Genomic DNA, 27,043 nt, shown 5'->3' with positions numbered 1-27,043 from the left:
AATTCACTATCTAATAAAGTAAGATAATAGATTTAGGGCTGGTAGGGATTTTAAAGGCCATTTAAACCAACCCTCTCATTTGACAGCTAAGAAAATTGAGTCCCAGAAAGCTGAAGTGATTTGCCCAAGCTCACACAGCTAATAAATGTCAAAGCCAGGATTTGAACCCAGATCACCAACTCCAGATCCAATGCTTTTTCCATTACACCACCTTCTTTACTTTCACATTGTTTGTGCATTTTAGAATGTAAATCCTTGAAGGTGAGACCTATGTCTGTTAATCAGGGACAATGCACAGGAAACAAGATAAAGTCTTACCCTTGTTCTACTGTTTGGTCATACACCTCCATAGCCTGATCTGTAGTTTTGTCTTTTCCTCATCTCACATAGGGAAACATCAGCACAGTTTGTCGGTACAGATGTGAGTCAGATAAATTTGCTAGAACAACTTGTGTGAAGTTTGGATTCAGTTAAAAGGCCACACTTGAGGACCCGGAGGGCCAAATGTGGCCTCGAGGCTGCAGGTTCCCTGCCCCTGAAACCTATATGGTGGCACAGTGGAGGGAGCACTGAGCCACAGTCAGGAAGATCTGAGTTCAAATGTGGCCCCAGACACTTACTAGCTGTGTGATGCTGTGCAAGTCACTTAACCTATCTGCCTCAAGCATAAGATAGGCATAATAGTGGCACCTGCCTCATGTGGTTATTGTGGGGATCAAGTGAGATAATATTTGTAAAGTGCTTAGCACAGTGTCCAGCACATAGTAGGCACTTGGTAAATGCTTGTTTCCCTTCTCTTCCTCTTAGAGAATCCTGTTTGAGATTTTGTGAATTTGAAAACAAAAACAAAAAACAGATTTTGGGGTGAAAGTGATTGTACCAAGTAGCTCTGCAGTTTGTTGGGGTTTTTAAAGTCTAGTTCTCTAAGTATGTTCTAGACCTTTGTCTAATTTTTTTCTAGGCCAGGGTTAGGCGTCTCAGTGCTAGGAGTGGGCTTTTAATAGTTTCTCACCTTGAAGTGAAGTGTGGTATATACTTTTTTTATCTCCATTGGTAGCGTGTGAGAACATACTGTGGCCTTAAGACCTAGGTTTCATTTCTGCCCAAACTGTACTTAGCACTATTTTTAAAAGTCTGGGTAACAGATTAACCTTGAGAGTTTGGTGAGAATGATGTCCTTAGAATGTGGACTTCTCCAAGGAAGGAAGGAAACAAGCATTTATGAAATACCTACTATGTGCCAGTCACCCTGCAGCATACTTTACAAATATCTCATTTGATCCTCACAACAACCCTGGGAGGTTGGTACTGTCGTTAGCTGCCTGTTTTACAAGCAGACGGGTCAAGTGACTTGCCCAGGGTCACACAGTAAGTGTCTGAGGCTAGGTCTAAACTTGGGCACATCGATCTATCTCTAGGACCAAACGTTCTATGGATTTCAATTTTCATCTCTATGCAAATGACTCTCCATTCTACTTGCCCAGCTCTGATCTCTCTTCCAGACTCCAGTCTAGCATCTCCACTCCTCCATTAGATGGAACTGGATGTCTGGTAGACGTCTTAAACTCAGCATGTCCTAAACTGAACTCATTATCTTTATGCCCAAACCTTTCTCTCTTCCCTATTTCCCTGTTGTTGCCAAGGTTAGCACCAACCTTGGGGGCAGCCGGGTGGTACAGTGGATAGAGTGCTGGGCCTGGAATCAGGGTGACCTGGGTTCAATTACAGCCTCACACACCGGACGAGTCACTTAACATCTGTATGCCTCAGTCTCCTCACCTGTAAATTGGGAATAATGGTAGTACCTACCTCCTGGGGTTATCGAGAGGATAAAAACGAGATCATTTTAAAGCACTTTGCCAACCTTAAAGCACTATATAAGTGCTAGCTTAGTATTAACTCATTACTAGTTAACTGACTGTGGGTTTCTTACTCATTGGCACCCTAAGTGCTACCATGCAATGCTGGTGGTGACCGAGGATCCCTGCTACAATGCCATCTACCGTATTAGGACACGTATTGGTCGTCATGGTAGTAGTTACCTACTCAGGTGCGACCCCGGTGTCTCCCTGTCAGGAGGTGGGTAGCCTTCTTCATCATCAGGCCTCTGGAATCATGGCTGGTCATTGCATTGGTCAGAGGTCTTAAGTCTTTCAAAGTCAACAGGCACTTTGAAAAGATCCCTAAGAGGGAATGTGGTATGGTAACTAAAAGGGCCCGGAGGGAATCGTTCCTATTCGCTGAACATGCCCCGGTAGACTCCTTGTACCAAGGAGTTTAGGATAACTCGGCCAGCACATGGCAGGTGTGGATCTGGAGTGGAGACCTTCCTGACCACTGACTCTGTGCTTTGCTTCTTCTCAATGTCTTACCTGACAGAAAAAGGGTTCTCACATAGGCCATTCACCCACCTGGTATGGAGACAAGCTTAGGTTAAAAAGCTAGTTCTGATCCCTAATGTGGTTTAGACTTTTAGGAGGCAGGAGGGGAAGAGAAGTGAATGGTGAGCATGTTACAAAGGAGTAAGGGATGAAGAAACAATATGGAGGTTGATAGCTAATGTTTACATAAAGCTTTAAGGTTTGCAAAGTGCTTTACATTCTTATTTGTTTCTCACTAGAACGCTGTGAGATAGATGCAATTATATTGTCCCTATTTTACAGAGAGGGAGATCGGGGCTGTGACCTTGTGAAGTGAGTTGTCCAGAGTCACTTGGCTAATGTGACTATGGTGGGATTTGAACTGAGGTCTCTCCTGACTCTGATTCCAGTGCTCAATGCACTACACCCCCTCTGCCTCTCTGCCAGGACCTCCTGCCTTCTGAGACTCAGGATTCTGTGACCTCTGGCATAGATACTCGAGAGAATAAGAGAGGGCTCAGAAAGATTTTGGCAGCCACTGGTTTTAGGATATATTATCCTCTCTCCCCAACATTTGGTGTATACTATATTTTAAGGATTCTGGCAGCTTGTACTGTAGCTCTTTACATAGACACACACAAAACACAGAAGCACAAACACAGACATAGCAAAAGCCACCCAAGTAACCAGATTCTCTAGAAAAGGGGCTTTAACCTGAGATTCACAGATCCCTTGGATTTCAGGAGAGCTGTGAATTTGAATAGGGAAAAAAATTACATCCTTTTTTCCTTTTATCTTTAAAAAATTTAGAATTTCTTTCAGTAATTTAAAAACATTTTCTTGAGAAGGGGTCCAAAGGCTTCACCTAACTGCCCAAGGGATTTATCTCACACACACACACACACACACACACACACACACGACTAATTAATTATATTTCTTATTATATTTATATTATTATATTTATTTTATATTTTATTACTTTATTTTAATTAATAATATAATTATTTGTATGAATACATGATGTAAATTATTATTTTTGTATTATATAATATATTAATATATTGATTAAATATTAATGTAGCAATTAAAATAATGTCTTAAATATGTTAAGAACCCCTCATCTAGGCTAGAGTTTTGCTACACAGTGGTCTCACTCACACTGCTGTTACTATATTCAGCATTCAGAGGAATGTGTGCAGGGTGTAGCATTAAGAGCAATCAATCAAGTGTTTGCAGAGCACCTACTGTGTGCATAGCTCCCACAAAAGGCATTACTCCTACAAAGGAAGAAAGTGGCTAAAATCTTGGGCTGTCTGTTGAGAGATGTAAATACTCCTCACAGCCTGGATATCCTGCAGTGTTCTAGGTGCCATTTTGTATCCATTTAGGCATCAGCTAGGTGGATAGGGCCCTGGGCCTAGAATCAGGAAGATCTTCTCACTGGCTATTATGGGAACCTTCTGGAGTGACTTTCCTGGGTTCTGGATACTCCTACTTCCTATAGTCACTGCCTCTCCCCTTTCTTTCTTCACTTCACACTTATTCACCCAAAATAGCTTTTAGGTTTTAAGGAGGGACGAAGAAATAATTACTTCTAGTGACAGGGTCACCCCACAACACGGACATGTGAAGACTGTCTTCCAGAAGAGGTATTGCCTGCTCCTGCCGGTGCTTCTGTTTCTCGGAGTCCAGGTCCTGTTGGGGTCAAGCTCCTTCTTGTAGCCTGTGCCCTGGAGACATCCACCCCACTCTAGCCTGCTACAACCAGGATAGAAAAAAGAAAAATTCTATTTGACACTCCCTCCCCCCCTTTTGATTTCTTTGGCCATTTTCCTTTGATTCTATCTGTAGCACACTACCCTAGTGCTCTGGTTGGTACAGACAAGAAAAGAAAAAAAAAGTTTGAATTTTAAATTTCAAAAAGATGGACCTCAATTGAGCTAGTTGTAAATTTTGGATTCAGTCAAAGGGCCACACTTGAGGACCTAGAGGGCCACATGTGGCCTTGAGGCCGCAGGTTCCCCACCCTGATAGGTGGTTCAGGATGTAGATCACTGGGCCTGGAGTCAGGAAGACCTGAGCTCTAATTCAACTGCAGACACTTACAAGCTGTGTGACCCTGGGCAAGTCATTTAACCTGTTTGCTTCAGATTCCTAATCTGTAAAATAAAGAGGGCGATAATAGCAACTACCTCCCAGGGCTATTGTGAGAATCAAATGGGATATTTGTAAAGTGCTTAGCCCAGTGCCTGGCACATAGTAGGTACTTAATAAATACTAGTTTCCTTCCTTCAGTTGGGTGGCAGGGAGATAAGAGGAGAGAACAAGAAACAGGTATAAAGATTTCTTTTTAGTAAAAAAAAGTTGAATTTTAAGGGAAGGATTCAATTTAAGAAGAGAGCTTTGCAAAGTTTAATTTTTATAAAAATCAAAGTTGTTTAGTTTCTTTAGCTTGATGAATAAAATGATAGCGTATTCAATAAATGTTCCCTTAAAATAAACAAATTCCCTGAGGGTACACCCTAACAAAACATGCTGCATATGCCTAGGTCAGCTCAGCAGCTTAGGGACCGATTTAGAAACCCTGGCCAAGAAACCTGGGGGAGTTCTGCTTTTATAGGCTGCTACAGGCAGTCTTTGGGTGGGGGATGGGGAGAGGCTGTTGCCTTCATCAACGTTATTGGCAACAGCTGCTGCCTTCCCTGCCCTGCAGATCAATTGTCCTGATTTGGTGATCATGGTAACAATTAGTGTGATAGGAAGACAAAAGGGAAAAAATAGAAGTGGGAAGGTTGATCCTGTTGGTGCCCTTCCTCCTGCTTAAATCCTGAGGCTGGAATAATGACATCGTTTGATGTCTAGGAAGTGTACAATTCAGACCTGGTTTTGACTTTGTGAAACTTGGCTCGGGGCACAGAGCCACGTGATCCCACCCTGCCTCCTGCCTCCTCGGGGCACCCTCTTCTCATTTCTGTCCCCATCAGTTCTGAAGGCCTGCAGATGGCAGTGGTTTCAAGGGTTTAAGCTGCACAGAGGCAAAGGAATCTAGGAGGCAGTTTGCAATAGGAAATGTGATGTGTAAAGGTTTTAACCATCATAGAGCCAGGGTATTCCTAAGCCTGTGATACTCTAAGCCCTCATTCCCACCTCCATCCCCAGGATTTAACTCCCTGTCTTAGAGGTCAAAGGCATTTTTAAATGGAGGACTGAGAAAGAATACTTTCAAATGTTTAGAAGGCTGTTGCCCAGGAGCCTCACCAGGCCTGTAGCATAATAGCTGCTGGCCTCTTTTAGGCTTTTAGATTGGTGGTTAGATTTAAGCAGTAAGTCTGGCCCTCTCTTCACAATGCGAAACACCTGCTCCCTTGAATTAAAGTGGCTTTAATAAAAACAGTTGAACTGAGGCTGTCATTTAAAAGCTTTGTTTATGGCATGAAGATTAGTCAGCAAGTGTTTACAGAGCACCTACTGTGTGCACAGCTCCCACTAAAGGCATTATTCCTACAAAGGAAGAAAGTAGGTAAAATCTTGGGCTGTTTGTTGAAAGATATGAATTCCACTTACAACCTGGCCATCCTGCAGCATTATAGATGCCGTTTGGAATCCATTTAGGAATCAATTAAGTGATGCAGTTCATAGAGCCTGAAGTCAGGAAGACCTGAGTTCAAATTCGACCTCAGAAACTTACTATCAGTATGACCTTGGGCAAGTCACTTGAGCTGTGCCTCAGTTTCCTCAGCTTCAAAATGAGGATCATAATGGAACCTACCTCCTAGGGTTGTTATGAAGATCAAATGGGACTGTATTACTAAAGCACTTAGCACAGTGCCTGACACGTAATAGGTGCTATATCAATGTTAGCTTAATAGTAAAACACAACAAAGTCTGCCTCTGATTTCTCATGACCTTGGGTTCTTGAAGACTGTGCCAGCAGAGCCCAGACTCTGCCAGGCCTTACCAAACTGGAAAAGGCCTACATTTGGAGCCTGACTGTTTAGAGATATCTTGGAAATAAATTTGGAATTTGGAGATAAACGAAGGGTCTAAATATTTGGAGAATCTCGTCACTCTCTAGACAGCGTTTGACCACACAGTGATGATTTTTTCCCCTGGGTCTTTCATGAATACCATTACTTAGTATGGTACAGAAGGGCAGTGATCTGCACTGATGAAGGGTGTCCCTATACTGATGAAATCACAGCTCCTAGAAATACTGGAATAGAAATGGCTTCCAAAGAGAGGCAAGAGAATACTTTGCCTGCTCCTGAGTCTCAGGAAGGATAAGAGAACGAATGATTCATCCAGAAGGAGCCTTTTAGATGGGGCCTTACTGATCCTACATTTTTATCTTGGTTTGTCTCTTAGGCTCCACAAAGACCATTACGTCTCATGTCCTGAAAGCTGTGACCAATGATGGGGACAGTGCGGGAAACCGAACGGTCACTTTCACAGTTCTAAGTTCCCCCAAACTTGGGAGGCTCATTAGACTAGACTCTAGCAATGACACACAGGATGTTTCTGCATTTACACAACATGCGGTAAGTACCCTAATTCTGATGTGACCTCACTCTGATGGAAGCAGGGTGAGCGGGGCTCTGCCAAGAGGGCTTTGTCTCCCATCCTCTTCCTCTTTCTCGTGCTTTTATTTTTTTTATTAATTTTTTTTTCAGTTTTCAACATTCATTTCCATAAGTTTTAAATTTTCTCCCTCTCCCTCCCCCGTCCCTTCGCAAGACGGCATGTAATCTGATATGGGCTCTACACATACATTCCTATTAAACACATTTTCACATTAGTCATGTTGCATAGAAAAATTATAATGAATGGGAGAAACCATGAGAAAGAGGAAAAAACAAAAAAAGAAAATAGTCTGCTTCGCTTGGCATTCAGACTCCATAGTTCCTTCTCTGGATGTGAATGGCATTTTTCATCAGGAGTCCTATGAAAAAGGTTTAGGTCCTTGCATTTCTGAGAAGGGCTAAGTATCAAAATCAGTCCTCACACACTGTGGCTGTTACTGTGTACAATGTTCACCTGGTTCTGCTCACTTCCTTCAGCATCAGTTCATATATGTCTTTCCAGGTTTTTCTGAAGTCCGTCTTTTCATCAGTTCTTATGGCAGTTCTATTCCATTACATTCATATACCACAACTTGTTCAGCCCTTTCCCAATTGATGGGCATCCCCTCAATTTCCAGTTCTTGGCCACCACAAAAAGAGACGCTATAAATAATTTTGTACATATGGGTCCTTTTCCCGTTCCCACGCTTTTAGAACTGAGTAGATGCAACCTCTTTGCCAGTTCTTAAAATCAGAAGACTTCTAGGGGCCCTCACATGGCACCAAATGGTTAAACAGAGTTTGGGCTCCCTTTTTAGTGGCTTCTAGTGAAGTAGGAAGGCAGGTGGCTTGGCACTTGTGGTTTTATTAACATATGTGGAGGGTTAGGCACAGTATGGGAGAGAGCATGTGTCACGGTTGAGCTACAGCTCACAGCCAGAAGGTTTATTACCTAATTTAAACAAATTTCCCTGGGGAAATCTCTTTACCTCTCTGAGCCATGTTTTTTTCATCATCATTATCATCATCATCGTCGTCATTGTCATCGTCATCGTCATCATCATCATCATCCTAGCTGCTAACAGTTATAATTTTAAAGTCTTTATGCTGTAACTTAATTATAATTTTAGAACATTAATAATAATTATTATAGTAACTAGAATGTATATAGCTATTTAGGAATTGCAAAGCGCTTTACAAATATCTCACTTCATCCCCATAGCAACTCTGGGAAGTAGATATTATTATCCCATTTTGCTGTTGAGGAAATTGAGACAGAGGTTAAGTGACTTTTCCAAGGTCACACGGTAAGTGTCTGAGGCTGGATTTGAACTCACATCTTGCCGCCTAAAGGTCTTGTGCTCTACCCTTTGCACCGGGATAAAAGGTAGAATTTGGACTTCTGGATGGTTTCTGAGGGCCTTGCTAGTTCTAAGATTCTGTGATTCTAAGAGGAATACTTTAAAATAGGGAAAAAAGAATTTGGTTGATTTTCCAGCCCCATTGGGAACCTGTATAACCAGACAAGTTATGCTTACATGTGTTTTTATTGTTGGGTCTTCTTGTGCACCCAGGCATTCTGAAGGGCTTATACTGCTCATAGAGAAGCATTATGGTTTGGTAGAAAGAATTCTGGACTAGGAGTCGTGAGGCCCAGGCTTGAATTCTGGCTCTGCCAGGTGCTAGCTCTGTGACAATGAATAAGTCATATTACTTTATTTATACTTCAGTTTCCTCATCTGTAGGGCAGCTGGGTGTCACAGTGGATAGAGCACCCATCCTTGAGTCAGGAAGACACCTCTTCCTGAGTTCAAATCTAGCCGCAGACACTTACTGGCTGTGTGACCCTGGGCAAGTCACTTAGTCCTGTTTGCCTCATTTTCCTCATTTTCCTCAACTGTCAAATGAGCTGGAGAAGGAAATGGCAAACCACTCCATTATCTTTACCAAGAAAACCACAAATGGGGTCGTGAAGAATCAGGCATGATTGACATGACTGTAAAGCATAGTTAATAATGCTTGTATTGCCCATTCTGCAGGATTCTTGTGAGAAGAGCACTTTGGAGACCTTAGAGCTATATAAACATGAGTGATGATTGTGACTAAAAAGATAATTACACTGAATTTTAGGGGGAAAATATATTTTCCTTTCTTGATGTGTGTTGACTTTTCAATTCTGAAATATCCTCACTGCTGGCCTGTGAGTTGAACAAACAGTAAATGGAAAGCTGTAAGTCACATACTATTTGAGTGAACATGAAGTTGAATGGAAATAGCAGAACTTTACCACATGCCCACCTTTGACCTCGGTGTGGCCCCACTCAGGCTGATGTGGCAGAATTCAGTTTGTCTTTGGCTTCCATGTTGCCTCTGTCGGTGATGTATTTAGGGAACAGGTCATATGGCTGGCAGGGTCACCGAGTGTGAGACTGAGATGAGGAAGTATCAGTTCTGCTCTCCCAGCACTCCTAGAGAGAAATGAATTTTGAAATGCAAACCTCATTATGTGATGAGATTAATGTGGTGGCAGTCACTCAGGATGGAAGCACAGCCTTGGTTGGTTTGGCTTCAGTCTAGTCAGGGGGGTGGATAATCTGCAGCCTCGAGGCCACATGTGGCCCTCTAGGTCCTCAAGTATGGCCTTTTGACTAAAGTATTCAGTACTTGAGGACCGAGAGGGCCACATGTGGCCCTGAGGCTGCAGGTTCCCCATCCCTGCTCTAGTCCATGCTTCAAAAGCAATAAAAACAAAAAACATAATTTATAGAGCACCTTGCAGTTTACAAAGCACTTTCCCATGCATTATTCCCTTCAATCCTTACAACCAACAGCTCTTCGAGGTAGATTGTGCAAAGATGATCACTCCCATTTTCCAAACGAAAGATGGGAGTCTCACAGGGGTTCAGTGACTTGCTCAGGGTTACCCAGCTAGTAAGTGATGGTGGAACCATGATCTGAACCTGTGTCATCCGTCTACAAGTCCCAGGTCCAATGCACTTCTCACTGCACCACCCTGTAAACATCTAAGAGTCCTAGGTGAATGCATAGTACCTGTAAGAAGACATTCTCCCATGCCAGTTATAAGAATAATAATGACTGAAATGGGTTTTCGATGTCTGCTGTTAGGCATCCCAGGTCACATATATCCAGACTCTTCCAGAAGATGTTGCCAGCTCTAGGAATATGCAAGGCAGAGGCGAATAGGGCAAATGGATCCCTTTGTTCAGTTTTTCAGTTGTGTCTGACTCTTTGTGACCCCATGTGGGGTTTTCTTGGCAAAGATTCTAGGGTGGTTTGCCGTTTCCTTCTCCAGCTCATTTTACAGATAGGGAAACTGAAGCAAACAAGGTTAAGAGACTTGCCCAGGGTCACACAGCTAGCAAGCGTCTGAAGCCAGATTTGAACTCAGGAAGATGAGTCTTTCTGACTCCAGGGTATAGCCCATAGACTTTTCTGGATTTTTCTAAATATTAGGAACTTTCCATGAGAAAAACACTTCTTAAATTGTAAAGTACTGTAGAAATGTGAGTTATCATTCTTGTTATTATTAGAATCAGTGATCCTAGTGAATCCCAAATTTGGGGTGGATCTCAGACAAGAATTGCTTCTGTAGTATACCTGACAAATGGTCGTTCAGCCTTTGCTCAAAGAAAATCTCTAGTGTTGAAGGACAACCTTTCCCTCCTGAGACAACTCATTCTGCTTTTGAATAGTTCTAGTTCTTAGGAAGTTTTTCCTGACATTAAACCTAAATCTTTTCCTCTGAAATTTCCACTTACTAGTTCTGTTCTCTGGAACCAAGCAGAATAAGCCTAATTTCCCTCTTCCACATGAAAGCCCTCCAGATCCTTTAAGACATCTTTCCTGTCTCCAGTAAGTCTGCTTTTCTGTAGGCTAAGTATCTTCAGTTCTGAAATACATGGCTCTACCCTTATTTGTATAAAAGGCCAAGGTCTCCCACTGCATTTAGGGCCATCTCCAGTTGTCCTGATCTGTATCTTGCCACTGGACCTAAATGGTTCCAGAGGAGAAAGTGAGGCTAGTGACTTTGCACAGCCCTCCTTCACTTAAATCCAATTCACTTGCGAGTCATTGGTCCTCTTTGAGAATGAAGGACAAACTACAATCAGGAAAAAAAGACTGATATGCATGAAATATTTAGAAAACAGTCAGTCAGTAAGCATTTATTAAGCTTCTATGATGGGCCAGGCATCGTGCTTAAGTAGTGAGGATACCAAGAGAGAAAAAAGACAGTTTCTGCCTTCAGTGTGCTCATGGTCTAATGAGAGAGACAAGCAAACAAATATGTATAAACAAATTATATACAGGATAAATAGGAAATGATTTATTGAGGGAGGTAGAGGATAGGACAGCATATAATCAAGTAAATTTGTGCAGCACAGATGCTGTAGAGAAGGGGTAGATCATTGACGTCTACCTTTTTCAGGAAGACTTCCTTGGGACGGTTCTTTGATGAGAAACAGAGCTGCTCCGAGTGCACTTGCATGTCTTCTTCAAGTGGCCGTGGGTCAAAATGGGAGCCAGAAGACTGACACTAGGGGAGTTTGAGCTTTTATCTAAAAGCAGCTGGTGGCACCATGGATAGAGTGCTAGACCAGGAGTCAGGAGAACCTGAGTTCCAATCTGGCCTCAGACACTTCCTAGCCGTGTGGCCCTGGGTAAGTCAGTTACCCTTTGTTTGCCTCAGTTTCATCTGTAAAATGGAGATAATCATGGCACCTTCCTCCTAGGGTTTTTGTGAGCGTCAGATGAAAGAATATTGGCACGGCACTAAGCACGATGCCTGGCGCATGGTAGGCGCCATATTGCTGTTGTTATTGCTATCTCGTGTTCTTGTCACTCCCCTGCTATGCCGTCGAGGGTAAACTATTAGTTTCTACATAACACAAGGTACACATTTTATATCAAGTACAACTTGATCGTTGAGTCATAACATTTTATTGGGGTGAATGGAAATGTAATGACCTATTTTTTTGTATTTAATAATAATCACTACCAAAAATAATTACATGATGAGGTTGTGATGGTGAGGTTGTGTCATGTCACAAAAGTCATTTGGTCTGCAGACATTTATCAAACGCCCGCCAGGTGTCAGGTGCTGTGCTAGGTGCTGGGGACACAGAGACAAAAATGAGACAATCCTCATCTCCCAAGGCGCTTACGTCCTGCTGGAGAAGGTAGCATGTACATGTACAAGCACGTACATAAATATGCATGAGGTAAATGCGGAGAGAAAGACCCTGGCATCTGGAGGGAGGAGGAAAGACTTCACATAGAAGACGGCGCTGATGAGAAGCTCGGTTCTCAGAAAGGGAAATGAGGGGGGAGTATGTTTCCAGTTCTGAGAGAGAGCCCAAGCAGAGACATGGCAAGGGAAGATGAGGGTGCTGTATATGAAGAACAACTAACACTAGAGGCCAGTTTCTAATTAAGAGGTTTGTGGATGGTGGCATGGTAGCAAGGGGAAAGCACTTAGGAGATATGAATTGAACCTGTCATGATACTTATAATTACTGAATATAGGCTGAAAGAATGTAGTGTAGGAAAGACTTAATTAGGCAGTCAGCTCCGCTGAGCCTGAAGTGTAGAAGGAGCTCATGCCCCCAAGGAAGCAAATTGGATAAGCTCTAAGGGTCCTCGCCCCATTCCCATAAACCTCATTGACCTTCTCCCCGCACCCTTCCAGTATCAGTCTGGCAATTTATCTTCTTGTTCCTTCTCCAGCAGAGAAAAGAGACAGGGGTAGGGGTCAACCCTGGCAGGGCTAGCATATCTAACGTACATGAGATTTAAGTGTGCTATTGTTCCTTGTCATTGCCAGCCCGTCTGCCCTCTTCCTCCTTTGCTGCTTGCCCTGCTGTGCCCTTCACAGTTCAACCAGGAAGCAAGGCTGGGGTAGGAATTATCCCCAAACTACAGAATTTATTTGTTTCCTCCTTTTGTTCCCTTTGGTTTGTGAACCTGAAAATGTTAGGACTGTTAGGCCTTCCAGGTTACAGTCGTCTGATGTGTCAGGGTTCCATGGCTCCAGTCTTCCTGGTTCTGTGCTGCACCCCTCTCCCCGTTCTTCTCACAGTCAATCAATTGACAAGCATTTGCTAAGTGGCAGGCTTTTGTGGCTGCGAGGGAGCGCACACATGCACGGGTACACACAACATACGGGCACACACACACACACACACACATACACACACACAGTCTCTCTCTCTCTCTCTGTCTCTCTCTGTCTCTCTCTGTCTCTCTCTCTGTCTCTCTCTGTCTCTATCTCTCTATCTCTGTCTCTCTCTGTCTCAGATAGCTGCGAGTGACACTTGGTACCTGATGTAAAGAAACATCTACTAGCAATGCATTTTTTTCTCCTGTTTTCACATTCACAGCTCTGTTAACTTTATTAATTCTCTGTTAATGAGTTGCCTATTTTAAAATTTCCTTCCTCCATACCTTCTCTTTCATGTTCTTTCTCATTTACTTCCTTACCTCCCTTCTTGTCTCTTCTCCCTTTCCCCCAGTCTTTTTTCCCCTTCTCCTGTTCTCCTCTTCTTAGCCTCTTTCTCCTTTCCTTCTTTCTCTCTTTCTTCTCCCTTTCATCTTCTCCTAGTCTCTTCTCCCTTTCCTCCTCTTCTCCTTTTCTTTCTTCCTAGCCTCTTTCCTTTTTCCTTTCTCTCTCTCCCCCTTTTCTCTCCCTCTTTTCCCTTTCATCTTTTCCTAGCCTCTCTTCCCCTCCCCCTCCCTTAATCCTCTCTTCTGGATGAACTGTATGGTGAGAGATTAGAGCTGGATATATAAATTTGAGAGTTGTCTGCATAAAGGAGATAAAAAGACCCGGGGGAGCAGATGAAGTTGCCAAGGCAGAGAGTATAGAGAGAAAGGAAGAGGGTCTAGGACTGAACCCTGGGGGACATCCATGCTTAGAGGAGTAGAGGGTAAGACATGGATGATGATCCAGCAAAGGACTGAAAACAAAGTCACATACATGTAGGTGGGGAAAAAAAGAGAGAAAACAGGGTCGTGGAAGTCAAAGGAATACAGAGTAACCGGGGGTGGGGGTGTGCTCGACAATGTGAAAAACCGCAAAAAGACCAGAGAGAAAGAAGAGATCATGGGATTTAAAAATCAAGAAGTCATGCACTGGTAGCCTCTCAGAGGACACTTTTTAGCAGAAATAGTAGGAAGTAGAGGGTTGTGATGGTCTCCCAACTCTGATATTGTGTAAAGTCCCTTCGAGCACTTAACATTTTTTTTGGCCCTAAGAGTAAGATGCTAATAATGGAAATAGAAAATAGTGATGGTTAACAGTGCAAATGACATTTGAGGAAAATATTTCCTATAGAAAGTCCCTAAAACTTTAAAGTGGTAGGTGAAAATAATTATTGGCTGATAAGGCACAAAGAATATCAAGAGATATAAGCCACAAAACATGTGTCAACAAAGAAGATACTTGAGTTTAATTTTAATGTATCATAGTTATTTATATATACATATATATATATATATGAAATAGCTTCTGTGTTTGAAAATATACAGTGTATTTCTCAGCGAAGTGTGTTTTTTTTAACTATTGTGTTGCTGCTGGGTAATTAGTCTCTTCCTCTTCCCTCCCTTCCATTCTCCTCTTTTGTTCCCTTGTCTCCTTTCTGCCAGCAGATGGAAATGCTAATCTTTTCCTGATGTCTGTGGTTTCATGGCCTGTGTCAAATAATGCTGCAGTTGCCACCCACTTTTAACTTTATCCCTTTTTAAAGTCATCCCTTTTACAATGTCGGCTACAGGCACCCTGTGTTAGCCGGATGGCATTTTAGCAATGAAAGAAATGGTGGAGTCAGTTCTTTAGTAATGGTGGTGGTGGTGGTGGTGAAGACACCCAGAACATTTTAACTTAAATTAATCAAAAAATGTCTACTGAACACCTATGACCTGCCCAACCTCCCTTGCCGGTGAAACAAAAATAGCACCCATGAATGAATTGGTGAAAAATCAGTTGCTAACTGAGGGTGGTGTTCACTATAATTATGAAAGGAGTTAAGATTCAGCAATGCTAAATTGCTTTGTCAGTGTTTTCTGTAGTTACAGATTCATTGGTTATTATAGCTGAAACTATAACAAACCCACTAAGCATTTGCCTCATAATTCATAGAAAAGTGTTCATAGATTTGGAGCCAGTAGGGCCCTCAGAGGATATTTAGTTAATTTTACACACAGAGCAAGTGAGACTCAGTTTCTTGGACAACTGACTTGCTAAGTGGTCTAACAATTATCCTTAAGCATTCCTCAGTAGCCTTGTATTCTACAACTCAAAGCTCTGTGAGACAGAACTGATGTCTACAACATATACAGATGGGTCTGCTCACCCATACAAAAACTTTCTTCTGCTCTGCAAATGTATCATTATTTTGTGACTAGGTGTCTAATAATAGAACAGACATAGGATCCTACAGTATTCAAGTTGGAAGGGACCCTAACGTTCATCTCATCCTGTCCCTCTCATTTTATAGATGCAAAAATAGTGTTCAACCAAACAAGAGATAAAGAACATTATGAAACACAGAATGGATAATTTTGATTACATTAAATTGAAAAGTTTTTGTACAGACAAAGCCAATGCAACCAAGTATAATATCAATTAAGGTGGGACTTTTTTTATTGTTTTCTCTTTTGGAGCACCTATTTAATCAAGTGCCCTTGATGAGTCCGGCCTTTGTTTCTTTGATTAAATTAGGGGTCTTTGATGACCTCCTTGCCTCAAGGGAAAGCCTAGTTTGCATGGATTTGAGTGATATGTTTGTGATGCCAGAGGCTTTTAGGCCACATGGGTTTGAGTCCCAGGTTTGTGATGCTTTTAGGTCACGTGGATTTGAGTTGCATGTTGTGATGCGCTTTGACCCTGAACAAGGTATATAAACCCAGAGGCTGGCGTTCTCCCTTGGGGCTCTCAGTCACTGGAACAGTGGCATGGGACTCTGGGCAGCTGTCTTAAGAGCCTCCTGGCTCATAAACCTGGATGTTTATGCTTTCCTGGTAACTATGAATTGTGATTTGGTCTGTTTATATTTTGTATGTTTGTAATTTGTTTGTATTTGCCTTGAAGTTCAGGGCGCTGATCTTTTCGCCCTGAACTAAGTGATTGATATTTGTATGTTGGATTAAAGTAAGATTGTTAACCCCTTAACGTTGCTTTCCTCAGTAAAGCAGATCAAAGAACCTGTGTTAGTGGCCTTCTGTGTGCTGATTGTTGTTAGTTTTATACAGCCACAGTAGCTGCTAGCAAGATTGTTGCTATACCATGATTAGGAGGGAAGCAGAAAACTGGGAAAGAATTTTTACAACTAGTGTCTCTGATAAAGGCCTCATTTCTAAAATATATAGAGAAATGAATCAAATTTGTAAGAATACAAGTCATTCCCCAAATGATAAATGGTCAGAGGATATGAACAGGCTGTTTTCAGAAGAAGAAATTAAAGATATCTATAGTCGTGTGGAAAAATTCTCTAAATCACTATTGATTAGAGAAATGCAAATCAAAACAACTCTTAGGTACCACATCACACCTATCAGATTGGCTAATATGAGAAAAAAGGAAAACTATAACGCTGGAGAAGATGTGGGAAAATTGGGACACTAATGCATTGTTGGTGGAGTTGTGAACTAATCAAACCATTTTGGAGAGCAATTTGGAACTATGTCCAAAGGGCTATAAAAATGTGCATATCCCTTGACCCAGCAATACCACTTCTAGGGCCATATCCCAAAGAAATCATAAAAATGGGAAAAGGACCCATATGTACAAAAATATTTATAGCAGCTCTTTTTGTGGTGGCAAAGAACTGGAAATTGAGGGGATGCTCATCAATTGGGGAATGGCTGAACAAGTTGTGGTATATGAATGTAATGGAATATTACGGTGCTATAAGAAATGATGAGCAGGCAGACTTCAGAAAAACCTGGACAGACTTATATGAGCAGATGACTCACTTTGATAGACTTGGCTCTTCTCAGCAATACAAGGTTCTAGGACAACTCCAAGGGGCTCATGATGGAAAGTGCTGTCCACATCCAGAGAAAGAATTATGGAGTCTGAATGCAGATGGAAGCATACTATTTGCTCTTTTTTTTGTTGTTGTTTCTTCTCTCTCATGGTGCATTCCATTGGTTATAATTCTTCTTTACAACATGACTAATGTGAAAATATGTTTAATATGAATGTATATGTAGAGCCAATATTAGATTGCACACCATCATGGGGAGGGGGGGACGGGAGGGAGGGGGAGAAAATGTAAAACTCAAAAGCTTGTGGAACTGAATGTTGTAAACTAAAAAAAAAGAAAAAAAGAAAAAGTAGTGTCCAAAAGGATAAAGCAACCTGTCCATGGATACATTGTGAGTTAGTGACACAGAATTAGGACTAGAGCTCATGTCTCCTAATTCCCATTCTGGTGGTCTTCATTCTTAGGTATGTGAGAGACTCCCTTTATTACTTTGTTATTCAGAGGCTCTATTAGAGCTAGAGGAGACCTTGGAGGGGCAATTAGCCCAATACCAACATTTTGCAGATGAGGAAACTTAGGCCCAGAGATGGGTAGCATTGTGCCCAAGGTCATATCCCTCCTAAATGCATAGAGCTGGGAATTGAACCTAGGACCTCTGACTCCAAATTGAGCATCCTTTCTGCTCCAACACCCTACCGTTCTGAAGCTAAGCTTCAGAAAGCAATAACAGTTAACGTTGTGCCTTACAGCAATGCCAGTGCAGAGAAATGAGGAGTGGGCATGGCTAGCATGCACAGCCATAAAAATGACCTGTCTGAAGCAGGAAAGTCACGGGGACAAGCCATCATCTCACTAAGCCTACTGCTTGCTCCCTTTGGAAACGTATTGGCCCTGACAGTCTCCATGGTAACTCTCCAGTTTGGGAACTGGCACAAACACATTCCCCTTGCCCCCCGTTGCCCATTGCATTTGGTATTCCAGTGGAATCTGGATTGACCCTGCATAACCTCTGTTTGTTCTTTGTGATTAGGATTTGCTCCATGCTCTCTCCCCAGGAGGGCTCTTCCCTGTTAATTCCCCTTAATCCCTGGCATACATAGGCCCTCAGAGGTTGGGGCTCACTGTGCCAGTGATTGATAACTTTATTTCCCACTTCCCCCATACACACATATACGCCCACACCCCAGATAAACTCTTTCCTCCACCCATGACAACGGCAGAGCTCCCAAGTTCTCCAGCGATGCTGTGGCCACGGAGCAGGCTACTTCAGCACCAACCACACTTTGGGGCAGGCTTGCATGAAGGACTAAGTGGTTCTGGAGTTAACGGGGTTAGCTTCCCTCCTCCCTGGCAGCACCACTGCTCCCAGGATCCTTTCACTAGAAAGGAAGACTATCTTCTGGGGTTTCTGCCCTATGCAAATTATTCATGGTCTCCCCCAAAGCACATTCCCCACAGCCCGGTGCATGGTAGCCTTTGTCTTATCTGGCAAGGATGTGCTACCCACTGGGCCAGAATAGGGAATAGCTCCTTTTTGGACAACGTGGAGGGTTTTCCCTGGAATTTCAGGAGATTTATGATACACATACGACCACTTCAGCCTGAAGTTACCAGTCTTTATTCCTAGACAGTATGGTGAGGCAGCTAGATGGCTCAGTAGATAGAGCACTGGGCCTGGAGTCAGGAAGACCTGAGTTTAAATCTGGCCTCAGACACTTACTAGCTGTGTGACTCTGGGCAAGTCATTTAACCTCTGTTTGCTTTAATTCACTGGAGAAGGAAATGGCAAAATCACTCCAGTATCTTTGCCAAGAAAACAAAGAGTTGAATGTGACTAAATGAACAGCAACATGGTGTGGTGGAGAGATAGCTAACCTCCGAGTCAAGAAGGCCTGAGTTCAAGTGCAGCATCTGATACATACTAGCTCTATGATGATGAGCAAGTCACATTTAATCTGTGAATGTCCCCAGGAAATTATCTAAGGCTACATTGTAAAGCCAGTACCAGCCTGCATTGGTAGAGGGAGTTCCTTCTGTCAGTGAAATGACAAATTCAATTTTATTAAAACCATCACAGGCTATTCAGGGAGTGAGGGACCATGACAGCACTTTCTGGATCCTAACCCAGGACTTGTCATAGGGTCCCCCTGCCCTGATGGATCAGTTTTTCAAGAGTTTAGCCACGTCTGTCTGTTTTGAAGTAGCCCAGATAGAGGTTGCTGCTTACCTATCCGGAAGTATGTGCATAAAGTTCTGCCTTCAGAGGGGTTCAGAGATATAGTGGTTCCTCCTGCATTTGCTCAGCCTGTCTGTGAGTAGCTCACTGTACAACCCAGAAGGTGCCAGCTCAGATCAACCCAGCTACCCAGACATCCACGGACCAGTCACAAGAATGCCCTCTTCCCATCCAGCCCCAAGACTGCTCAATCCCCATAGCCCATCCAACAGTCTATTTGTTCCTAACTCTTAAAATCAAACCTCCTTACCACTCTGTGTTGTCATTCCCAGTTTTGTTGGACTTGGGGACTTCTACCAATTTTTTGGATTTGTTCTTTGCCTTAACTGACGTTAAGTGCCCGTGTGTGAAAGGACCAGTGTTGTCCTGACTCAGCCTCCCTGACCCCCCCTCCCCATCCTCGATTAGTCCCAGCTTCCTTGAAGCAACTTCCTGATCTGAACTTAAAAGGTCTCAGCCCCATATAGTCAGTGCCTCTTAGACGTGGTGGGTGCCTGAGTCACCAAGCCCCATTCCCAGATGGAGACAAGAGCAGCTTCATCCAAAGAAGCTAAGTCATTCTTGCTGTATGTCTTTGCTGTGTTTAGACAGAGTAAACCCCCATGTCCAAGGACTCCAGTGCCTCATTTCAACCCAAGCTCAAACCTGAACTAACAGTTAGAGCTGTACCTACAATACCTTGGAACCCCATGCGTGCCTGGTGATAGTTGAAATGATTCCTGGATGCTCGCTTTGGTTCTGATTGATGACCTAGGAGACCAAACTCCTGTTCATTTAAGTTAGGGAATATTAAAAAGTACTCAGCCCAGCTGGAGCCTGCTCCCCTCTGTCTTCCCCAGGGTAGCTGTGGACCCACTGGGTGGTGTCAGAGGATGCAGGATCAGGGTAAACTGAAGCTCAAACTTACATTTTCTTCCTAGCATCAGTTAAAACACTACATGGAATAGATAAATATCTCATCCAGCCACAGGACATTATACCCCCAGGTGTAAACTGACCAGAGGGACCTTGATATATTTAGAGAATGGGGAGGAAAAACTGAGGATGGGAACCCATTGAGGGCATCTGTTGGGTAGATGTGAAAACACATTTTAACAGGACTCTGCAGTGGGCAACTGAACCAAGTGCAAGACCAGAGGTGTCACACATGTGGCTCTGGCCATGTGTGGCCTACAACGTTTCAAGTGCACTCTAGAACTAGGTTAAAATGTAATTGAGGAATATTTAACAAAATAAATAAAAATACAATTTGTTGTTGTTCAGTTGTGTCTAACTCTTTGTGACTACGTATGGGGTTTTCTTGGTAAAGATATTGGAGGGGGTTGCCATTTCCTTCTCCAGTGGTTAAGTGACTTGCCCAGGGTCACCTAGTAAGTGTCTGAGGCCAGATTTGAACTCAGGTCTTCCTGACTCCAGGCCCAACACTCTATTATAGATCCACTGAGCTACCTAGCTGCCCCCAAAATGCAATAAAACATAGGCAATATTACATTTTAAAACTAAATCAACATAAGCCCCACAGGGATTCTTATATACGGATTAGTGGCCCCTATTTCTCTTTGAGTTTGACACTACTGGGCTAGGCTATGTATGCTTTTATCACTGTCAAGCAGAGAAGTTATCCCCATCTGTGCTATTGCATGATTAACTTCTTCCCTGGGGCACCTACTCCAGCTGGCTGGATTTACTTGTTGGCCAGGCCAGAGACTGTAGGAGTTTCTGAAAAGTTACTGGTAGAAAGGATTCATAGGAGCCTCTAGGTTTCCCACCAGAACCCTAATACTGTTTGTCAAGAAGAGTAAGAAGTTAGAGTTCTGCATGACAATACAACCTTGAAAGCCATCATCATATGAAATTAATATTTCTTGCTCTTGATACTTATTCTGCTACACCAGTTGGCAGGGATGCCGAGGTTCACCTTTGCATGGCCTATCATCCACTACACAAGAGTACACGAATTGGACTTCTTAGATGCTTTGCTCCCTGCCCACCATAGAATCCTGTGAAAATAATGTGGTTTGATGGCCAGTATGGAAATAAATTTTGTATAACTTCACATGCATAATCACTATCATATTGCTTGCTTTCTCAAGGGCTAGGTATGGGAACGAGGGAGATATTTTTGAGCTCAGTCTAAAAATGAATATTAAAAATGTTTTAAATGTAATTGGGAAATAATTAATGGAATAAATAAAAATATATTTTAAAAAATAAAATAATATGGTTTGCCTTTCAAAGGCAAACCCAAAAGAACACCTTTGTACATGAACTATATAAATTCCATCCCCAGTTTTTCTCTATACTCACTCAATTCACCACATTCCCTGTGGTGAATTTGTACCTGAGTAAGCTGGAAGCTGCCCAGACCAACTTATAGAATGCTTACGGGCAACCAACATCCACAGAAAAGAAGGCCAACCACCAGAGTCCCTAAGGAATCTGGCCTGACTATATTTCCATAACGTGAGGACCAATAGCTTTTCCTGGAAGTTGGTGGAAAGTCAGTTGTCAGCAAGTATTTATCAAGCTCTTTGTGCCAGGCACTGTAGATACAAAGAAGGACAAAGCATGGTCCCTACTCTCAAGGATCTCATTTTCTAATAATCAACCAATTTACTAAGCACCTACTGTGTGCCAGGCACTATAGGGAGATAACTATGTACATACAAGATATGTTTAGTATAAACAAAAGGTAATCTCAGAGGGAAGGGGGGTAGGGTTGACAGTGGGAAAGGTCTCCAGGATGTAGGATTTGAGCCGAGTCTTGAAGTAAGGCAGGAGGAGGTGAAGGCAAAGAGGGAGAAAAGGTAGTAGGTAGCTTTTCCATCACTGATGATTAGCCCCATGGTCATCTGGGTTATGTCCTCAGTCTACACCTACCCCAACATCCCTCCCTCCAGTCTTCACTGTGATGGGTTCATCTCAACTCCGAACCAGATCTACTGAATTGGCCTGTACCCAATAGTTGAGTATGATTAAGAAGAATGCAGTTAAGAGGATCCTAAATCTAGGGAGGCTTTAGAGTGACTCCAATACCACCAGTACCTAAAATGGGCAGACATATAGGCCTGAGGAGAGGACATGGGAACCCACAAGCAACTTTCAGGGCCTGGAATTGGTAGAAGCCTTCCACCGAGGTTATCCCACCAAGCCATGACCTTGAACTCTGTGGCATTGTTCTAAGGGGAAGGAATGGTATTGATCCAAAGCTGAAGGGCAAGAATGGGGTTCAATTATCATGCTACTACTATAGAAGAACATCACCTACAACAGGGAAACAACATGGCATAAACCATCTTCTCAATGCTACAAGTATTTATCAAGCTCTTTGTGCCAGGCACAAGCACTGATGCTCCTCTTTTTCATATGTTTGCCCAGATTCCACACTGACTTCCTGGATTTTGTTTCATTACAGATTCAAACTTTCCTGATTCCTCTCCAGCCTTCTTTGGATTTGACATTCCAGTGAACTATGGCATGGCCTTAACTTTGTTCCCTCAGACAATTTTCCTTTCTTTTATAAATTTTTCTTTCTACTGATTTTTTTATATCACCTATATTTCCCATTTTATTCTTCCAAAACAGTTTGGCAAAACTAACCAAAAGTTTCTATTACATTCAATGTGCCAGGCACCCATCTTTGCAGAGAAGCAGGGGGATCAGGGAGAAGGACCTTCTCGTGTCTTTTCTTTGGACTTGAGCTTGTGCATTACAGTTTCCCAGCAGTCAGTTTCAGTTGTTTTATTGTTGTTGTTCTTTACATTAACACTGTTGTTGTAGTCTTTGGGTATACGGTTTTCCTAGTTCTGCTTATTTCATTTATCAGTTCATATAAGTTTTTCCATCCTTCTCTATAATCTGGGTTTACTTTTTTACTGTAATTTGGGATTTTTCTCAGTAGATTTCTTCCTTCAGAATTTGTTGATTGTCCTTTATCACTGGAAATCATTAAAAGTAATTATTTATAAATGCTTTTTTAATACAACCCCCCAAAAGTTCCTTGAGGGTACAACTATTTATTGTTTTTTGTCTTTGTATCCCCACTGCCTGGTACATTGGCTAGCATATGGTAAGTAGGCATTTAATAAGTACTTATTGAATTAATGAATAGTATGCTTATATAAGTAAACACATATAAGTTAATTATAAATAGTTTCTTATCTTAAATCAATTTCCAATTTCTCAAACTACCATATCATCTTAAAATAAATCATTATATGTTACATGTTACATGCACAAATGAAAAAATCTTTAAAATTTGTGCTAAAAAAAGTATCCCAAAGAACTAAATGATTCATACAAAGAGAATATGAGTAAAATGATCAGAATTCAAAAATGAAATACAAGCGTTCAAAAAGGGAAATCTCTTATTAATTAGAAATAATGAATGAGTCAAAAAAGGTTTCAATTCATAGCATCCCTAATCACTTCCATGTACAGGACTAGATTAATTGCTTTTTTTTTCTATAGTAATTGCTGGATTCATTCAGATTGTTTTGAGCAGTTAAAAATGAAGTGCTCTGGTTTTGTGGTTGATGATACTTGGCTCTTTTTCTTTCCCATAAAGTAGAAATTGCATTACAGTTATTGTTCATGTATCTGTTCCTTTCTTTTCTTCCATTAATATGCCATTTTACAATACTACATTAAAAATTATGCAACATTTATTTTCCATTGCAAAGTAAAACTGAAGGATTATTCTAGCTTATAAGAAATAAGTCTATAGCTTTTCAAGGCTTGGATGTAGTAATGAAGAAAGTAAATAACCTAAATTTGGAGAGGAATCAATTTAGTCAAAGTTAATAGAGAATGTAATGAGATCATTAAATCCTTTGTGTTTTAATTGTATGAGTTGGAATCGAGAAAAAAATCCATTGACTTTGACTGGTTCTTCCCTATTTTGAGAGTGCTTATCAGCAGGTGAGGTACATTAGGGGCTGAGTCCTATTTCAGTTCCTTATCTAGTCCAACTTCTTGATTTTACAAATGAGGAAACTGAGGTTCAGAGAGGTTAACTAACTTGCCCAGGGCCATACAGCAAGTAAGTATACAAGGTTTTGAATTTGAGCCAAGATTTTTTTCATTTGTGCATGTAACGTAACATATAATGATTTAAGATGATATGGTAGTTTGAGAAGTTGGAAATTGATTTAAGATAAGAAACTACTTATAATTAACTTATTATTTGTCTCCAAATCCAGCATTCTATCTACTGTGCTATGCTGTCTCCAGATATCTTCTGGTGGATTTCATTATTCAGTTTATTTATATCACTAATACTAGAGAACTCGTTAAAATGTTTTGGCTTTTCAGTTGACTTGTAATATTTCATCATATATCTAGAGCTGAAAAGACCTCTTAGGCCATCTAGTTCCTATTCCCTCTCTCTCCTCTCCCCATATTAAAGATACAAAAGCTTAGATCCAAGTAAGTTAAGTGGCTTGCTCAAGGTTACCCAGGTACTAAGCATTAGAGCTACATTTGGTCAACACTGATTGGTCTGTTAAAAGATAGAGAAAGCTAATTGCCAGTGATGCAGATTCTTTTTTCTTCCAAAATTGGAATTGAATAACACTCTCAAGCTTGTGTATTAAGTGGCACTATTTCTTGGTTCTTTTTGGTCTAGTGGGTTTCTGTAGGGGGTGACATATGGATATTGCCATGAGCACCAATCCACCTTTAAATAACCAAAAACCTATAGCACCAAGTCCTCTTAGGAGGGCAGATTCTAGTCTATGCAGGTCCTCTTCCCCAGAGTCCTTGTTGATCATTTTCAAGGCCATCCCAGAGGGGAGAGGGGAATGGTCTCCCTTATCTTCACTGAAGCTCAAACTTAAGCCAGTTGTGTGATGAGGTGAAAACAGCACTGGATTTGGAGGAAGACGACCAGGGTTCACATCCTGGCTTCAATTCGGACTATCTTTTATCAGATTCCGTTCTTTTGTTTAGTTGCATAACTATTACTGTGGAACTTTTAAATGTTTTGGCTTTTCATTGGACTTCTGATATTTCATAGAAAAGATCATAAATATACACCTGGAAGGTACCTCAAATACCATTTAGAATACTTCCTCTTCCCCGCCCCCAGTTATATATATTAGGAAACTTATCAGTCTGTGCTACTTACAGCAATCATACTTCAATTTACCTTAATACTTCATTGATCTAAATTCATTCATCAGAGTTAGAAATGTATACGACACTTCATATGGATCAGATATTCCATGACACAGTAGATACATAGGAATTCCTAGTGAGACTCTAGATATATCCCTTTTCATTCTTTGAAAAAAATATCATAATTTAAAAAGTAATAATAATTTATTTTCTCTCTCTCCCACTTCTCAACTATCCCAAGCCCCGCAATGGGAAAAAAAAAAAAGAAAAGCCTTGTAATACATATGCATAGTCATCAAATCCCCACTTCAGCCCTATCCAAAAATATGTCTAATTTTGCATCCTGAGTCTACCGTGTCTGTTAGGAGGTAGATAATATGTTTCATCACTGGTCCCCTGTAATTATGGTTGATTGTTGCAGTGATTAGAGTTCTTAAGTCTACCAAAGTTGTTTGTCTTTACATTGTTGTTGTACAAAATATTCTCCACATTCTATTCACCTTATTTTGTATTCGTTCATATCCGTCTTCCAGGTTTCTCCGAAACCCTCCCTTTCATTATATCTTGCAGTATTTCACTGTGCTCATGATGTACCATGATTTATTTAGCCTTTCCCTTAATTGATGGGTACCTGCTTAGTTTCAGTTCTTTGACAAAAAAGAGAGCTGCTGTAAAGATTTTCCTTCATATGAATCCTTTTTCTCTTTCTTTGGTCTTAGGGTGTAGAGCTGCAAGTGGTATCAATAGGTCAAAAGGTATATAAAGTAACTTTTAGAACATCATTCCAAACTGTTTTCCAGAATGACTGTACCAATTTATAGCTCCACCACGAGGGCATAAATGTTTCTGTTTTCTCACAGCCCCTTCAACATTTGTCATTTTCCTTTTCTGGGTCAGCTTTTCCAATCCAAGTCTCAGAAAAGTTAAATGAACTTATTTGGAATCACACAGCCAGGAAGTGTCTTGAGATGAGACTTGAACCCAGAATTTCCAGAGTCTAAATCTAGTACTGTAGTCACTACACATGGGGACTCTCAACTAACCCTTGTGATGATTCTTCTAGGTTCCTAGGCATTCCCTTCGCATCTGACATATGCCATATTCACTTTTTCTTTAACGGATTATGTGCTGAGTATTGTCAATGCACTGTGCTAGGTCCTGGGGGGAGGATAGAAATATGAGTAAGAAATAGTCTGTGCCCTAAAAGATCTTCTAATCCAGTAGTATTTTCCCCAAGACAAGGCAGAGAATTAGCTTGCTTTAGGCTTAAGAAAAAGATAACTAGATATGATGGGGCCCAGAGAAATAGGACCTCTAGCCCCCTCCACAATTCTAACCTTGCACAAAAAGGCTAGTGGACTCTATAGTCTTTACATAGGCTCTAATGGATCTCCAAATATCCGTATAAATATATATATATATATATGCATACACACACACACACATATACACACACACGCACATGCACATATACACGCACATATATACAAGCACACATACATATACATATATGTGTATATGTGTGTATGTATATATACATATATGTATATACACACATATATACATATATGTATATATACATGTATATATACATACAAGGCTAGACCCAGCCTTGATCTCAGATCTGGACCTCTTAGTGGCTGAGAGATAATTACAAATTATATACCTGTGCAAATATAATCACTCCTCCAGCAGGAAGAGAAATCTCTCAGAGGTGTCCGTTGATATTTTTAGTTGCTAAATCCAATGGCCTTTTCTCAATCC

At 41.4% G+C, this 27,043-nt stretch overlaps 1 protein-coding gene across 1 annotated transcript in view; it reads left to right on the top strand.

The window, feature by feature from the left end:
- The window catches only part of LOC118839268 (chondroitin sulfate proteoglycan 4-like), a 76,369-nt gene that overhangs the window by 36,912 nt on the left and 12,414 nt on the right, over positions 1 to 27,043 (top strand). The window contains exon 7 of the mRNA XM_036746720.1: positions 6,729 to 6,901. Coding sequence (XP_036602615.1) covers positions 6,729 to 6,901 — 173 coding nt within the window. The remainder of the gene's footprint in view (positions 1 to 6,728; positions 6,902 to 27,043) is intronic.

The sequence above is a fragment of the Trichosurus vulpecula genome, chromosome 1, assembly GCF_011100635.1.
Source record: "Trichosurus vulpecula isolate mTriVul1 chromosome 1, mTriVul1.pri, whole genome shotgun sequence".
Lineage (NCBI taxonomy): Eukaryota > Metazoa > Chordata > Mammalia > Diprotodontia > Phalangeridae > Trichosurus > Trichosurus vulpecula.
Note: the sequence above shows the minus strand (reverse complement) of the source record. Positions and strands in the feature narration are given on the sequence as shown.